We start from the raw sequence: 17,685 nt of genomic DNA, 5'->3' as shown, positions 1-17,685 counted from the left end.
GCACTGGTGTCGTCGAGTTATAAAAGTAGCAGGGCTCAAAGGATTGAATATCTGGAAAAGACTTTGTCCAGAGGCCATAGCAAGTAGATCGTAGCAATCTTGGTTCTTTTGCAGAGCTCGATCAATCACGGCGTGGTCTACTGGCATCTCTGTCCTAACCCACCAGTCCAAATCAGTAAATGAGAAGGAAGACAAGAGGGGATGTCTTCTGTAGAGTGGAATCATGATTGGCGTCTGAAAGAATCTTGCCACGGGAGTACATTAGGTTCAGACATGGGCAGCTTCCAAGAATCGAGTGAACCCTGTTTATTCCCGCGTCTAACACCACCAGGATAGTGCAGGCTTTAATTCAGGGATCTATCGGCTCACGTGGTGCTCAAGTTGCAGATGCGACAAACGAGCGGTACAGTAAGATAATATGCCTCAATGGGGAGAAACACAGCAGCCAATATCACACTTCTGAGCCTAAAGAAGGGCCGAGTGCCCAACGGTTTCCTGTATATTAGCCGTGACCCTTTGCATTTCCGATGTCCAAGCGCACCAATATTTAACTTCTGGTAATTTCCATAAGCTTTGTAACCCTGATGACCATAACCAACAGAATCAACACCTGCTGATCGTGACCTCATACTTCACTGTATTATGCTTTTGTTAAAGGTTTTGCTATTAGGCTATTTATTATGTTACATCAATCCGTATTCTGCCTGAAACTGTACCTTTGATCCCCGCATCCCCGCGGCTCCCCGCACTCAATTATAATATCCGATAGCTTCAACTGCGGTTAGACAATTGCCGATCGTGCCATATGCCCCTGGGAGAGCGCTGTGTTATTGAGTTTTTATTTGCTCGGCTATGATGAGCCGCAAATGAGCATATGCATGACTCCGCAGTAACCGGAGAAGAGAAGGGTCATGAAGTAATGAAGCGAGAAGTATAAGAGTAGACGGCGAGAACAGGACTCTGGTCAGGGCAAGGTTATTTCTCACGCAGAGTAACACCATGTTGCTCCATCTTCAGGTCGCTGCTAGCGCTTTATCGCTTTCTCTTTTGGGTGGATTGGCTGAGGCTGCTACGCCATATACGCTTCCTGATTGTACCAAGGGACCGCTGAGCAAGAATGGCATTTGCAATACCTCGCTATCCCCCGCTAAAAGAGCTGCTGCTTTGGTTGCTGCTCTGACGCCCGAGGAGAAGGTGGGCAACTTGGTCAGGTAAGAGACTCGCTCATGATTACAATTGGGGATTCGGACTGACTTAAAGCAGCAATGCAACTGGTGCACCAAGAATCGGACTTCCAAGGTACAACTGGTGGAATGAAGCCCTCCATGGCCTCGCCGGATCTCCAGGTGGTCGTTTTGCTGATACTCCTCCCTACAACGCCGCTACATCATTCCCCATGCCTCTTCTCATGGCAGCCGCTTTCGACGATGATCTGATTCACGATATCGGTAACGTCGTCGGAACCGAAGCGCGTGCGTTCACCAACGGCGGTTGGCGCGGAGTTGACTTCTGGACACCCAACGTCAACCCCTTCAAAGATCCTCGCTGGGGTCGTGGCTCCGAAACTCCCGGTGAAGACGCACTTCATGTCAGCCGCTATGCTCGCTACATCGTCAAAGGTCTCGAAGGCGACAAGGAACAGCGCCGTATTGTCGCGACTTGCAAGCACTATGCTGGAAACGACTTTGAGGACTGGGGAGGTTTCACGCGTCATGATTTTGATGCCAAGATTACTCCTCAGGACTTGGCTGAGTACTACGTCAGACCTTTCCAGGAGTGCACCCGTGATGCAAAGGTTGGCTCCATCATGTGCGCCTACAACGCCGTGAACGGTATCCCCGCGTGCGCAAACTCTTATCTTCAGGAGACGATCCTCAGAGGGCACTGGAACTGGACCCGCGATAACAACTGGATCACTAGTGATTGCGGCGCAATGCAGGATATCTGGCAGAATCACAAGTATGTCAAGACCAATGCGGAAGGCGCCCAGGTAGCGTTTGAGAACGGCATGGATTCTAGCTGCGAGTATACTACTACCAGCGACGTCTCCGATTCATATAAGCAAGGTCTCTTGACTGAGAAGCTCATGGATCGTTCTTTGAAACGTCTCTTCGAAGGGCTTGTTCATACTGGTTTCTTTGACGGTGTCAAAGCGCAATGGAACTCGCTTAGCTTTGCGGATGTCAACACCAAGGAAGCTCAGGATCTCGCGCTCAGGTCTGCTGTTGAGGGTGCTGTTCTTCTGAAGAACGATGGTACCTTGCCTCTGAAGCTCAAGAAGAAGGATAGTGTTGCGATGGTCGGATTCTGGGCCAACGATACTTCCAAGCTGCAGGGCGGTTACAGCGGTCGCGCTCCTTTCCTCCATAGCCCGCTTTACGCAGCTGAGAAGCTTGGCCTTGACACCAACGTCGCTTGGGGACCGACACTGCAGAACAGTTCGTCTCACGATAACTGGACTACCAATGCCGTAGCTGCGGCGAAGAAGTCTGATTACATTCTCTACTTTGGTGGTCTTGATGCTTCAGCTGCTGGCGAGGATAGAGATCGTGAGAACCTTGACTGGCCTGAGAGTCAACTGACTCTTCTCCAGAAGCTCTCTAGTCTCGGCAAGCCATTGGTTGTTATTCAGCTCGGTGATCAAGTCGATGACACTGCGCTTCTGAAGAACAAGAAGATTAACAGTATTCTCTGGGTCAACTATCCTGGTCAGGACGGCGGTACTGCAGTCATGGACCTGCTTACTGGACGCAAGAGTCCTGCTGGTCGACTACCTGTCACACAATACCCGAGCAAGTATACTGAGCAGATTGGCATGACCGATATGGACCTCAGACCTACCAAGTCGTTGCCTGGAAGAACTTATCGCTGGTATTCGACTCCAGTTCTGCCCTATGGCTTTGGTCTTCATTACACCAAATTCCAAGCCAAATTCAAGTCCAACAAGTTGACTTACGACATTCAGAAACTTCTCAAGGGTTGCAATGCTCAATATTCCGATACATGCGCGCTGCCCCCAATCCAAGTCAACGTCAAGAACACCGGCCGCATTACCTCTGACTTTGTCTCTCTGGTCTTCATCAAGAGTGAAGTTGGACCCAAGCCTTATCCTCTCAAGACACTTGCAGCTTATGGTCGCTTACATGATGTCGCGCCTTCTTCTACCAAGGATATCTCACTTGAGTGGACTTTGGATAACATTGCGCGAAGGGGAGAGAATGGTGATTTGGTTGTTTATCCTGGGACTTACACTCTGTTGCTGGATGAGCCTACGCAAGCTAAGATCCAGGTTACGTTGACTGGAAAGAAGGCTACTTTGGACAATTGGCCTCAAGATCCCAAGTCAGCCTGATTCAACTCACTTTGGATATCGGGAAATTGAGAAGATTATGTGGTATTTCAAGTATTGCATATAGCTTAAATACGAAGCTCCGTCCTTCATGTCCACAGTAACAAATTCCGCTCCTTGTCAATTGCGTTGATAAATGTGTACTATGAATAGTTGTCAGTAAAATTGCGCATAAACTGAAGCTGGGCTGATTTAGACATACTTCCATGAATCTGGGCATGCCATAGACTCTATCACCGATCCAATTATCCTCATTGCTCACTGGCCTCAAGCCCATCTCCTCTAGCGAATACCACCACTCCAGCCATGATCGAAGGTCATTTGGGACCGTGATTCCTTCTGGTGGTTGCTTAAGATGCATCTCAACCAATAACTGACCAAAAGGCAACGTCGCATTTCCATTCTTCCTCTGCTCTTTGACCGACTCAATCAACGACGTCAGAACATCAAACTCAGCGCCCTCAATATCCATCTTGATTAGATCAACATAAGAATGCCCATTCATCTTCATAAGATCCTGTATCGAGAACACAGGCGGTCTAGCCTTGCTATCCGATACGTACCCAATCATTGCCTTTTGGAACTTGGCTCGCGACCATATCCACTCAGGAACTTGCTGCGCCCATTTATCAACGGTGCCATCATATCCCCAGATTCGGGCATTCGTGCGCTGGAGCAGTTCTGCCTCGAAAGAGGAGTCGACATTCACTCCGAATGAGTAGACGATGAATTCGCGCGCCTTGTTTGAGTCTGATGACGGACCAGGACATTCTTTCTCATAGCGCGACATGCCGCAGATGATCTTGCCGCCATCGCTGATGGAGCCGACACGTTCAAGATCGTGAGGGCAGAAGAAACTTGGGCGAGCAAAGTCCCAGACGTTGAACGGGTTCATGTATCCGTCGGGGAAGGTCTTGTCGTAGCCAACTACTTCGACCATTTCTTCGCGAGCTTTGATAGAGCGCTTCCATAGTTTTTCGGCATGAGCGAGTCTTGAGTTTAAATGAGGATCGTTACTAAAGACAGCTTCATGATTCTGTGGCGATATTGACTTTGAGAAGCGAGGAGATGTTCTCGTGAATAATACAGTGAAGAGCAGTATCGTCGCGAAGATGAAGCTGATTGTGACCAGTTTTTGAGACATGGCCATGACGAAGTGGGCCTAGAAACTGGAATTTCAGCTTTTAACTTATACAATTGATATAGGGAAGTGAGAAATAAGAAGAACAGGAACTCGCATTAAAAATACTCAACACCGCTGATGACCATATTCTCATGGTGAGTTGAGGTAATTATCCCCTTTTCACTGTTGTTTTGAGTTTCACCTGAAGTGGCACGATCCGTTCCCAGAGGAGACGCGGACTCCAGATTAATAGGGCTAGTCCTACACGTAAAGCTCGGATCAACTTGCCGAGACGGGATAATCGGCAACGTGGGTCTCCAAGATGTCTTCTCTTGATAGACCAATTTGCCTATGAACATCACAAGCTCGGCATTCTTTCAGCGAGATATAGCTCTTCAGACTATTAGACCCATAGTGCCTTGTTTACATGTCGATACTGATCAGCTGTCCTATTTTTCCATTGACGATAGAACTCCTACGTCAGCAGCTAAGATAACGTCAATCCCTCTGGCCCACAGTTCCGTCTTCTTCTGCCGGATTCCCGGGAACCACTTCGGCGTTTTACCATACAGACCAATGAGGGCTAGGCTCAGACACCAGGGATATGGAGTGAAACGTCAACACCTCAGCACGGTCCTCGTCTCGTATTCCCACGATGGCATCGTCCAATTTTCTTAGCCTTTTCTCCCCAGGCTTTTCTTGTACTACATGGCTTTTTCGCCTCAGAGTCCTTCTTTTATAAAACATCCCGACATGTCTGCCAGCTATGGACTACTATACTATCACGCTCATTATCATTATAATACCGCCCACTTTTGCTTCCTTCTGGCATCACAGACATGTGACGTTCAAGGTCGACCGAGCCTCTGCGGCTGAGGCGAGGCGTCTTGATATGATCGACGATGAGATACACGATATGAATCATGAGTCGATGGGCGATAGATATTTTAATTTTCGCAACAAGTTTCTATGGGCTTACGGCCTGGCGATGGCGGCAGAATGGCTTCAGGTGCGTTCCTTAATGACAAGGACAGCACCAAACAGAGCGGTATCTAATTTGCAACGGCCGAGTGCAGGCGTCATATTTATACAGCTGTCTGAAGAATACCCATAAACTATCAGAGCCTACCATCGCAACTCTCTTCGCCACAGGCTTCGTCTCTGCTGGAGTCAGCGCACTATTCGTGGACTCTCTGGCAGATAAGCATGGCAAAAAGGTCATGTGCCAATGCTTCTGTTTGATATACTCGGTCTCCTCCCTTACTATGGTCTCAGGAAATATAGTATTACTGTTCGTAGGCAGAGTCATGGCCGGCTGTTGCACGACCTTACTGTACTCGGCGTTTCAGAGTTGGATGACAGCTGAGTATAAACGACAAGCGTTTGGGGACCGCGGGACTGCTTTGAGCACGATATATAGCATGATGGCTGTGACAAGTAACATCGCTTCTACTGGGAGCGGTATGGTAGCCCAAGCGGCTGTGAATGCCTTGGGCTCACATACCGCTCCTTTCTTACTCAGTATCATCTGTCTAAGCTTGGCGCTAATGGTCATAACTCGATCCTGGGTAGGTCTGCCTTATGTCTACCTTGTATTATTTGCTAACATAGATCTAGGCCGAGAATCGTGGAACACCAGGAAAGTCCCCGATAGTCGAAACGTCGTGGAAGGCGAGTGCAATGTCTCTTATGAGTATGTAGCTCCGACCCATCATACTGAAATTCAGCTGACAATATGAGTAAAAGACCCGAGTCTCGTTATTCTCACATTAACAATGTGCTTCTTCGAGGGCTCTGTTCACGTTATCCTTTACTCATGGCCCCAGACGATCATGTCAGCGCGTGCCCATGAGAGAATTTGGGCAAACCCTCCTTTTGGTATAATATTTTCAAGTCTCATGGGTGCCACGTCTCTGGGCTCTTTCATATTTCTCTATGCGTCGCGCGAGACAAATTCGACGCAACTCTCTTCGGGGGCAATTCAGCTTGCGTCATCAATCTCGGCCTCAGCTCTACTGTTGACGACTTTACTCCGGGATGAGTTCAGTCGTTTCTGGGCGCTTTGCCTCTTCGAGATGTGTGTCGGACTGTATTATCCAAGTATAACCTACCTAAAAGACCAGCTAGTGCAGGAAGGGCGGAGAGGTCGAGTGTACGGACTGATGAGGGTTCCACTGAATATTTTCACCTTTCTGTGTCTGACGACTGTTAGCGAAGGTACGTTGAAGACTTCCATCCCAAGTTTAACATTGAAGGCATAATTACTCACGATAGGTTCTAGGAGATGAAAGTCGCGAGGATAGACTCATAGTATGCAGTAGCCTCCTCCTGATTGGTGTTTTGTTAATGTCACGGTATGCTCCTAAGCAGAGTAGATCATATTAAGCAAGCAGCTATTATGCATAATAATTTCTCCCACGGCATCTGGAAACCATGAGTATCATCTAAATCCATTAAGCGTTAATCTAAAATGTCTAATCTACAAGCATATATCTAAACTTCCTCAACAGTCGTAATCTTCTTTTCATCCTGCATCATAGCCGATACCAACCCAGTGATCTCAGAAGCAAAAGCTTCAGCCATCCCATGATCAAACACATTCTCATCATACATGACCTTCAATATCGAACTATCACCAAAGGACTTCGATACCTCAACTACAAGCGCATACGGCTGATACATCCGCACCTTTGACTTGGCCATGACAAGCCATCGATTGCGGGTCGTTGCATCATCCAATGGAACAGGGTCGAATGGCTGTGACAGAAACAAGACCTTGTTACCATGAGCCGCGCGAGAAACATCCAGTGCCTCGTAAATATCGTCAAGTCCAACTAAGCCATTCTCTGTGACTGCCCAAAAGTCCTCTTGTAACCTCGCAAGAAGATCTGAGACCTTCTCAGTGGCGCTCGTACTTGTCCAGATCGGCAAGAAGTTGGCTAGAGTACCGTTGATGGACTGAGGATCAGGAAGTGCCACATTTCTTCCGCTGAGGAGATAATCATAGCGCACATGATCACTCTGTGTAGCCCTAGCTAGCCAAACTGTGAACGCCGCCTGGAAGATGATGCTCGGAGTGACGCCATAGTTCCTTGCCACTTGATCGATGCCGCGCGTATCCATCTTCATCTTGAAACTAGCGGTCACGCGAGGTTCACTAACTGTACTGAGATCGTGGCCCTTGAGAATCAGGGATGATTGCTCAGCATGTGTGAATTTTTCCTTCCAGTATGTAAGCGCCTTGGACTTATCTTGCTCAAAGACATGCTGAGCGAAATCACGGAACTCGGCGCGAGGAGGCAAAGGCTTGCCTTGTAGAATGTTCTCGAAGTGCTGATCAAAGACGCGTAGAAGAGTTCCGTCGTATACGGCATGGTCCATCTTGATGATCAAGTCCCAGGATGAGTCTCCGTGAGTGATGATGGCGTATTTAATGAAGGGACGACCGAACTCAAAGCGTGTTCGCCAGAAGTCTTCGAGGAAGTCGGACATCTGCTCGTCTGAGTCCAGGGCGACAGTTGCGATGTTTGGCTGTGCATCGCGAAGGACAACTCCAACCCAGTTCCCAGGAGATGCCTCTAGCCAAGTCGTGCGTAAGATGTCATTGACTTCAGTGAGCTGCCTGGTGGCTTTGATCCAGGCATCAGGCTCGATGACACCAGCCATGCGACGCACCGTCTGAAGCACCCACATCTGAGAGTCTCGAGCGCCTTGTTTCAAGAACTCTGCTTGGCCGGGGGGACAAGGGTATGCTATTGAAGGTTAGCATCTTATGGCCTATTTAACTGTTTAAAGAGGGCAACCTACCGTACTCAACGTGATCATCCCATGTAAGCCCAGTGTTTCCAATAGCCTGCTTGACATTCTCTGGAACGTTAAAGACCGTCCTCTTGCTCAGTGACTCGGTCTCCATCTTTCGCATGGCAGAAGCCATGTCTCTAAGTTTTGGAGACTGGAGGATATCGAGTACCGTCAGATGATAGCCCAGTTTGCGAAGAAGGCCAGTAAGACTGATTGCAGAGATCGAATCACCTCCCAATGCTAAGAAGTTTGCCTCGCGTCCAATCTGAGCGGTCGGTAGGCCAAAGATATCCGCCCAGACCGACTCCAAAGCAATCTCGGAGGGGGTCTCTACAGGCACGATTGTGTGGCCCTGGCTGGGAGAATCCAGGACGCATTGCGCTAAGAAATCCCGATCGAGGTCGTCCAGCATCTTCTTCAATGCCTTGCGGTCAACCTTTCGCGAAGGCAGCTTCGGGAAATCAGCCATTGGGATGACAAACTTGGGGACCATATAAGTCGCCAACGATCCGAGTTTTTCGTGCAGGCTCGTAAATGTGTCTCTCATGGTGGAAGGGTCGAGAATACCAGCGCCATCCATTCCAGCAGCATCATTGAAGGTACAGAACGCAACCAGGTGGACCTTATCGTGTACCTTGGCAGCAACAGCAATCGCATCCTTAACAAGACCCGAGTTCCGAATGGCATTTTCAACCTCTCCAAGTTCAATGCGATGACCGTGAATCTTGACCTGGTTGTCTTTGCGGCCAAGACACTCGATCTCGCCATCAGGTAGCCATCGAGCCAAGTCGCCAGTTCTGTAGAGTCGAACTCCAAGTTGAGGACAGTCGACGTATGCAGCGGTCGTCAAGTCGGGTCTATTGATGTAACCATCTGTTACTTGAGGACCAGCTATGCACAGTTCTCCGACGGCACCGTAATGCTGTAGTGTCTCGCCGTTTGGATCAAGGATGAAGGCCATGACGGTGTCAAACGGAGCGCCAATATTACCAACGGCATGATTTTCTGAGAACGACTCAATTTGTTTGGTGGTTACCACCATGGACGTCTCAGTTGGTCCGTAGACGTTCAAGATCTTGCATTGAGGCGCCCAAGTCTTGATGACGTCGGAGGTCAGCGGCTCACCTCCAACGATGAGTGTCTCGAATCGTGGGACATCTGCTGGGTTGAGCAACTTGGCAACCGTTGGTGTGATGATAGCCTGACGGACATCCATTCGGTTGCTACAGCCTGCGATGTCTGAAAGCAAGACGTCTGTTGGAGCCATGCACAATGTACCACCGCTGCTGAGCGTGTTGAAGAAATCCTGAACTGATGCGTCGAATACGTAGTTGGCGAACTGCAAAGTCCTCCACTCGCCTTGGTTGCGGCCTTCGACTTGTATCATGCTCGTGACGGCAGCAGCAGCGGTTCTGTGGGGGACCTTGACACCCTTGGGTAGTCCTGTGCTGCCGGAAGTGTAGATCAGATAGGCAAGGTTGTCTGGGGAGTGATTGACAACGGGGCAATAGTCTGCATCTTCACCACGCGAGTTTATCGAGCTCAGGTCCTGGTAGCCTTTCATCACCAGTGTCTCAACTCCAAGAGACTTCTTGACATGATCGCCAAACTCCATGTGCGTAGGATGAACAACAATGAGTTTTGCTGACGTGTCAGACACGATGTAGGAGTTTCTGTCCATGGGATTGTCGGGACTCAAAGGAACATACGCTGCTCCAGCGATCATTGTGCCAAGAATTACAACCATCATATCGACTGACTTGTCAAGCATGATGGGAACAAGATCACCCGGTTGTACGCCAGCATCGATAAGAGTGTGAGCAAACCGATTCGCTAGCTTATCGAGGACTCCGTAAGAGATGGTTTTCTCATTGTTGAAGTCAATCACGATAGCATCGGGAGTCTCCTGTGCAATTCTCTTGAAAGCGCTGTAAAGAAACTCTGGCTCTGGAACGCGAAGTGTCACCCGATTGGAAAGCTGGTTGTAGAGGAGGTCGTGTTCAGCAGTGCCCATGATGTTGGCAGACGAGAGGATAGAATCGGGCTTGTCGCAGAAAAGATGAAGCATCTCGACCAATGAGTTCTTGATGAATTCCAAGCGTCGAGGGTCTACGTTGCTTGAAAGTCGGAGAATGGTAGAGTCGCTCTGTCCTTGTGATTCTTGGACCTCCAGAACAGTCATGCCGTGTCCAGACTCCCATTGAGGCCGCGAGCCGCGCATCTTGAAGATATCGTGAGACTTTCTGGGTCTCTCAGTCTTGTTGGCATCAATCAAGATGTTAACGAGTGTGTCAATGTCTTGTGTACCAATGCCACCTGCTTTGAGCGCTGCAGCGATGCCGACCTGAGAGTGCTTGAGGAGCTGAGAAAATGAAGCAACTGTCTTCTGAGCGACGTCTCGAAGGCTAGATTCACTGTCGAGCTTGATCCTCTGTGGAACAGTGCTCATGGTAGGTCCATCTAGATCATTGATACCGACGACAGGAGCTTCTCTGCCTGAAACAGTGGTTGCGAAAGTGATGTCATTGGATCCCAGCTGCCGAGACAGAACGATGGCCCAGGCGCTGTATACAACTGCCCCGAGAGTCAATCCAACACTTCGGGCGCGAGAAGTAAGACTGTATCCAAGATCGAACTCAAGCTTACTGGTGCTATAGAGCTGGTTACTGTTCAGCTTGAGCACCTCAGCACCTTGGAGGTACTCAGACCAGAACGAGGTGCTGTTCGCAGCAGGCTCTTGTTGCAAATATCGGATAAATCGGCTCATGTTTGGGCGGTGAGGAACCGGATTGCCTGTGTAGACAGCGGCGACGTCGTCATACAGGAAGCCGTGAGACCAGAAGTCAAACAGTGAATGGTGCATTGTCACAACCAGAGCTTGATCCGACGTCAGAGTTGCTTTCCAGAGAGGCTTCTCCATATCCCAGTGATGAGCGCTGCCACTTTGCTGGAAGGCCTCTAGTGTTTGCTGAGATTGAAACCAGGGGAGGTCTACGTTGGACCTCACGGTCTGTACAAATGACTGTTTGTATGGAACAAACACGGTGCGCAGGATGTCGCGAGACCTGAACACCTGCTCGAAGCTGTCTCTCAGGCGTGCGAGATCCAGCTGACTTACATCCCAAGTCCTGGAATAGGTGTATGGATCTGACGGCGAGTTAACCGACACCAGCATGGACTCTTGGAAAGGTGTGACAGGATAAGCGTCGCTGGTATCGCTGTTAGCCTGCAACTCTGCAAGCATCTTCTCATCCTGAAGGAGTGAGAAAGGCGTCGGGTCTTGCTGATCCTCCACTGCAAGAGTCTGAGATCGGGATGCAATATCGCTGAGAGGGATGTAGGCCAGCAGGTCACCGAGTTCAGTTGCTAGACCGTGCTCACGTAGCTCTGACACAACTCGGATGGCCTCAATGGAAGTCCCGCCAAGGTCGGTAAAGGAATGAGATCGACGGATGACGGAGCCGTCAATCTTGAGAGATCTTGCCCATACCGATGCAATCTCTTCTTCGACATCAGTGAGGACTTCCTCCGCATTCTTTTCGTTGCCTAATTCCATGAGCTTGGCAAAGCCAGCAAAACCAAGCTCTTTTGCCTTACTTCGCAGCAAGTGGTAGTTGAGTTTTCCGTTGCCATTCCTAGGCACCGACTCAATAGGGATCCAAAGAGTGGGCGTCATGAAGACTGGCAGGTTGGCGCGAAGATGGTTCCTCGCTGCGTTGACGGCGTCTCTGAAAGAAGACCCATCATTGAGAACAACGCCAGTTGCCAGGATTGCGCGATCTTCCATCTTGACAGAAAATGTCACAGCGCCCTTTATCACATCAAGCGAGACCAAAAGACGATCGACTTCAGCAGGTTCGACCTTTTGCCCATTGATCTTGACTTGCATATCGACACGTCCCTCAATCTCGATCTGGCCATTGGAAAGCCATCGAGCCTTGTCACCAGTTCTGTAAAGCTTTCCAGCACCGAAAGGGTTGGCGATGAATGCTTTCTCGGTGAGTCCAGGCTCGTTGACGTAGCCTTGTGCGAGCTGTGGACCGGTGAGACAGAGTTCGCCGAATACGAGTAGTGGCGAGAGCTCAGTGCTTCCATGACGGAGGATGAAGACGCTCGTTGTGTCGATTGGCGGGTCTAGGATGCGAGGGTTCGGAACGATCCCATCAACTGTAACTAACGATCTTCCAAAGTTGAGCTGCGTGCATTCGCTGAGGCCATACGTGTTCCTCAGTGTAAGTCCCTTGACAGAAGACCAAGTGTTGACGAGCTCTTGAGGAGTCTGCTCGCCCACGAGGGTGATACTCTTCAGATTTGGGACATCCATAGGCGACAAGAGAGAGAGGGCAGAAGGTGTGATACCGAGGGCATCGACCGAAAGCCGATTGATGACTCCCGCGAGATCCCGGGTGAGTGCCTCCTTGGGTGCCAACACGAGAGTTCCGCCATTGACAAGGGTGCTGAGGATAGTGCGCTGAGCGGCGCTGAAACTCGGGTTGTAGAAGAGAAGCCATCGGTTCAGCCCGTTCAGAGAGTGATGCTGCATTCCGCTGGTGGCAGCCTCATGAGTGAGCACTGCACCCTTGGGCTTTCCTGTGCTACCGGATGTGTAGATGATGTAGCAGCGGTCTTGAGGCTTTACGTCTACGCCGATGCCATCAGGGTCACGAAGTGATTCTGCGGCATCAGTGCTTAGTCGCGTATGATCTTGTTCAATATCGACAGTTTTGGGAAGCAAGTTCATGTATTTGCGTGTAGAAAGAACCGCTGCTGCATTGCAATCGTTGATGACTTGCTCAAGGCGACTGACGGAGAATTCTGGGTCAAGAACAGTATACGTTGAACCAGCCTTCAGCACCGCGAGGATAGCCACAACCAGATCCAGAGATCTGTCAGCCAAGATGGGATAGACTGCACCTTTCTGAAGCCTCAGCTTCCTCGCGAGTTGATTGGAGAGGGCGTTGAGCTGGGCGAAGGTGAGTGCAGTCTCTCCCTGAAAGTCAACTGCGACTCTTTCAGGGTATCGAGCCGCAGTCTTCTCAAACAAAGCAGGAATAGTAGAAGGCTGTACCTTGCGGGTACTAACCGAACGAGATAGGATCAAACGCTTTTCAGCCTCCGACACAAGCTGGATGTCTGAAAGAGGGAAGTTATCCACTGCGCTCAAGCCCTGTGCGGTACTGAAGATACCCGAAACGAAGTGTCTGAAGACCAGTTCGACCTTCTCCAGTGGGATCTTGGTTGTGCATTTGATAGCGAGTTGTAACACGCTGGCGTCGTTGATGCACAACACGACAGGGAATTTTCGTAAACTTGGCGCGATGCAAGGTGTGTTGGTGGTTTGGCTGTAACTGACGGCTGTTTCGATTAGCATGTCAGCTGGGGCCTGTTCTTCAATTCCAGTGTAGCCGATGAATGCGTGACGACCGGCTTCCGTGTGGTACTGGTCCAGTGAAGTGGAAAGGTCGGGGAAGGTTGCGTCTTCGCCAGTGGGAACGCGCAGGCGCACGGGATAGGTTTGGTCGAGGCATCCGACGCAAGTGTCCGATCCCACGAAGTTGGAGTCTCGTCGAACAGTTCCGAAAAGAACCTCTTCAGAGTCGGAGTGTGCACTCAGGACATGAGCCCAGATCGCTTCAAGGAACGTCTGGCGCCATGCCTTTGAGTCCTCGTGAGATTTCTCAAGGCTGTTCAGCGCTGCTAGCTCTGCGCCTTGAACAACAGCACTGACTCCATGTCTATCCTGGTTAAAACCACCAAGAGCGTCAGGTTCAAGCCCAAAGATAGACTGAGGGGCAATGTCTGAGAAAGTCTTGGACCAGAAAGCTTTGGAAGATTCGATGTCCTTGCGCTGCTGCGCGAGGTATCGTGTGTATGCGGTAAATCCAGTACTTTCGATACCAGGAATACCGTGGATTTGAAGAAGACAGTCAAGTCTGAGGGTATGAAGGGAGTTTGTATCAATCAGAGCTCGATGGAAGTGAAGAACGAGATTGAGCTCGTCAGAACGGTTGTTGGCTCAACAGTCAGGAATGCTGAGCCTCGGTGATGCTTTTCAAATCCCTTTTCAGGGCGGCGCCACTGAACAGGCTCGATGCATCGCTGGACCACGATCTTTGGCGTTGGTCCATCGGTAATGCAAGATCGAAGGCATATATCTAGTCCAACTGTTAGTAATCACTTCCATCTCAGCTCTAATCAGAAAGTGGAATACTTACGGTGATATGCCAAAGATCTCCACGCATCAAAGATCTTCTCAGAGCTCAAAGCAGATGTCTTTCCAGAAAAGAGCACCGCTTCAGCCCATTGAACATCCTCTTTGAGAATATCCTTCTGGACCTCAGTAGCAGGAAGGACGGTCTCGACATCAGAAAAGCTCATGTCTTTCTCGTGCTTGACGAGGGCTTCAACGGGCTTGAGGACGAGACCGTCTTGATAGGGGAGGAAGAAATCCTCGTGCTTCTCAACGTGGTGATAGAGCTTCATGATAAAGACAATTAGAGTATTAAGGTGGTAAGCAAAAGAGGCTAGGAGTATCAATCTAAATGCTTTTGGTCTATGAGGATGATATGCTTGTGATGCTGAATGAAATTGATAGTTGTTTCACAAGATTGTCCCCTTATTTATACTTAATATCTTTCAATCCTCTCTTCCTGAAGTCTTTTATTCGAGTCTTTGAAAAATTCTTCTCAAATTCCGTGGTGACACAAGGCCTGCGGCTCAATTGCCTTCTCTGCTGCAAGTATCTGCAAGTAAGCAGAGCGGCAATGCCGAACACTATCCCGAAGGATTGGATTCCCTGCCATACAAGGAGTAGAACACATCTCGTCATACGTTTCGTTCAAGACATTACTCGAAACATTTGGGAATAACCTCACAAAACTTGTGTAAGACGTGCACTATGCCTTTTCTGGAAGTGGCGATGATGCATGTAGGGAATGTAGTATTCGGGTTGAACAAGGCTTTCGCTTACAACCCCCACGACATATGCAGTCTCACTGACGCCACGTGGGTTGCATCGAAGACCAAGTAAGGTAGTTATTGAATCAGCGGCTGCATACTCAATCCTTCCCATTACGTTCACAATTGCGACTCCATAAGATGTTTTTTACAAGCTAGGGGGGGAAAGAAAACTCAGGACCTTAACCCTAAATGATAAAAATATTTAGGTAGATCTAGCCTAAGCTTAGGTGACTCTTTGCTAAGTTTATTTTGATAGCCTGTATCGAGGTTAGGTGAATTTCCTGCCCCCTGAGGACAAGTGGCGAGATGCAGCTGCATAATTGCAGAAGGAAGTGGTGGGTTACAAGTTACAGGATCTGAATCTTTCGAAACACTCAGAAGCCTGCATCTGGAAAAATGTTTCCCAAATCGTGCATCTAGAACAGGTTTAAGAATGTGACTGCATCAATTCTATCACGAGGGTTGTCACACTTTAGCGACATGCAGCTAGAGAATCTACTAGAAGCGGCCCGCTTCCGAGGGGACGCTAATCTTACACAGTGTTTGTTGCACTGCGTTGGAAATGTTCCGATGGAGCTGACTGAACCAGGGGTTGTCGTATGCGGCACAGGCCGAGAATAGACTACGATACTCGAAAAGCTTGAGTATGGCGATAGGTAGAACTCTGGCGGTGATTTACGTTATGGTTGATGAATGAAACGTTACATTGTGTCTTACATAGTCGTTTTTTATATATGGGGATTTTGACAGACACTTCTCAAGTCAGCACAGCAGATTCAAACCAAATCACGAGAAAGCATTTTCAACTTTTTGGCATACTTCGTTACATCTTCTTCATTCAATTTTCGAACATGGCTTCTTGGGATAACCGCGTCGTGACCAACGAGCACCTGCTCCCTTATGTCGACTCCAACACGGCACCCCCGGACATCAAGGCTGCTCTGCAAACTCTACCATTCGAGAGGAATATCTTCAAGGTAAGCCAGCCATCTTCCTTGCAAAGCTTTAACATCACAAACTGACAGACTCTCAAAGCTCTGCGCCAACAGCAATGTCTTCTTCAAACCATTCATGACACTCCTCTCTTCCAGCTGGAGCGAGAACCGAAAGATTCTCCCTTCTGAATGGCAAACCACTGTTCTTCGCACAGCAGCCACTCTTGATGCCCCTTACGAGTGGGATGTCAACGAGCCTGTTGCCCGCGTCCTTGGTTTCACCAATGAACAATTCGCGGCTCTTCGCAATCCTAAAGAGCCATTGCCTGAGAGCCTGTTCACTCTGCGTCAGCGACTGATCGCTCGTATTGTTGAAGAGCTCAGTCGCCAACCTCGGGTCAGCAAGGAGGTCATGGATGAGGCTTTGAAGGCTTTCGGTCATGAGGAAATTACTGAGATTTTCTTCCTCAATGGAATTTACGGTTTCTTGGCTCGGTTTATGAATAGTGCTAGGATTGATTTTGACGAGCCTATCCCTGGCTTGTTGGACATTTTGCAAAAGTATAATGCGTCCGCTATTGAGCGAGAGAAGCAGGCGAAGAAGTAAACTTGAATGAGTGGTAGCCTTAGACTTATACAAGAAATAAAGTAATCAATTTACATATTTGGTATAATCTTGCTTTCTTGTGACTTGTCTCTTGTTCCTGTGTCTAGCAGTAGTCTGTCTAGACCAATGTTAAAAAAGCTGAGAACTGAGTGTGAGCCCAATGGGTTCCTTGCCGTTCCGACTCGTGGCCGAAACAGAGAACTCTGTAGGATTCTCGCAGGGTTGATCAGTATATTAGCTAAGCCTATAATATGTAAATAAAATGTACCAAGTCCGTATATAAATAAATCCTATCTTCACTTAGGTCTTTTAGATATACCTATAATACTAGCAAAGACAAATCCAGGAAGCGAACAGGGCCATACGCATTCGCAGTTGATGTCATGACTTGAGCCTCCTTATCATAGGCATGGTGAAGTTGTATATTTGCCGCTAAAGAACTATAAAGACTTAATGTATTGACTTGATGCATTTCGTTTCTCTTCTAATGTTAACAGTTGATGATATTACTTTTTTTTTTTTTTACCCAAGAAATTTGCCTTTGCCTGATAGCTTGTCTGATTGACGATACCGAATTTTCTAAATTAATAGGACGCCGTGCAGTCATTCTTTTCTTTAGGATTAACAACTCCCAGCATGAGAGTGCAAGCTGCTCCACGTAGCATATTACACCTTTTCACAATTCCTATGACACATTTGTATTACTCACATCCGATATCAAGTTAGCTGAGGATTTAGGTATCAGCGCGTGCTGATACCTCTTTCGGTGTTGGACAATATGTACGCTGCATGACGCAATCTCACTCAATGTGACAACTCGTAAAAGATTTATGTCTGCATGAAAGGGTTACATTACTACCTAATTCTACCACCCACCACTTTTGTTGAGCCTCACAAGGCGCATATGCAG

The 17,685-nt window shown here is 48.7% G+C and overlaps 4 protein-coding genes across 4 annotated transcripts; 2 read left to right on the top strand and 2 right to left on the bottom strand.

Moving 5' to 3' along the window:
• Positions 1-999: 999 nt before the first annotated feature.
• FTJAE_1498 (xylan 1 4-beta-xylosidase) lies at positions 1,000-3,352 on the top strand (the record flags this gene model as incomplete). Its single annotated transcript, XM_037347593.1, has 2 exons — positions 1,000-1,211; positions 1,264-3,352. 2 exons carry the CDS (start codon positions 1,000-1,002, stop codon positions 3,350-3,352), a joined length of 2,301 nt encoding a protein of 766 aa, XP_037211350.1.
• An 86-nt stretch (positions 3,353-3,438) lies between these two features.
• On the bottom strand, positions 3,439-4,499 carry FTJAE_1497 (uncharacterized protein; the record flags this gene model as incomplete). Its single annotated transcript, XM_037347592.1, has 2 exons — positions 3,439-3,492; positions 3,552-4,499. The coding sequence occupies 2 exons, from the start codon at positions 4,497-4,499 to the stop codon at positions 3,439-3,441; spliced, it is 1,002 nt and encodes a 333-aa protein (XP_037211349.1).
• A 2,466-nt stretch (positions 4,500-6,965) lies between these two features.
• On the bottom strand, positions 6,966-14,756 carry FTJAE_1496 (non-ribosomal peptide synthetase; the record flags this gene model as incomplete). The annotated part of the gene is made up of 4 exons (XM_037347591.1): positions 6,966-8,224; positions 8,280-14,206; positions 14,260-14,428; positions 14,489-14,756. 4 exons carry the CDS (start codon positions 14,754-14,756, stop codon positions 6,966-6,968), a joined length of 7,623 nt encoding a protein of 2,540 aa, XP_037211348.1.
• A 1,328-nt stretch (positions 14,757-16,084) lies between these two features.
• On the top strand, positions 16,085-16,775 carry FTJAE_1495 (uncharacterized protein; the record flags this gene model as incomplete). The annotated part of the gene is made up of 2 exons (XM_037347590.1): positions 16,085-16,210; positions 16,269-16,775. The coding sequence occupies 2 exons, from the start codon at positions 16,085-16,087 to the stop codon at positions 16,773-16,775; spliced, it is 633 nt and encodes a 210-aa protein (XP_037211347.1).
• Between the last annotated feature and the right edge of the window lie 910 nt (positions 16,776-17,685).

This window comes from Fusarium tjaetaba (assembly GCF_013396195.1).
Source record: "Fusarium tjaetaba strain NRRL 66243 chromosome Unknown NRRL66243_c0000028, whole genome shotgun sequence".
NCBI lineage: Eukaryota > Fungi > Ascomycota > Sordariomycetes > Hypocreales > Nectriaceae > Fusarium > Fusarium tjaetaba.
This window is presented reverse-complemented; position numbering and strand designations above follow the sequence as displayed.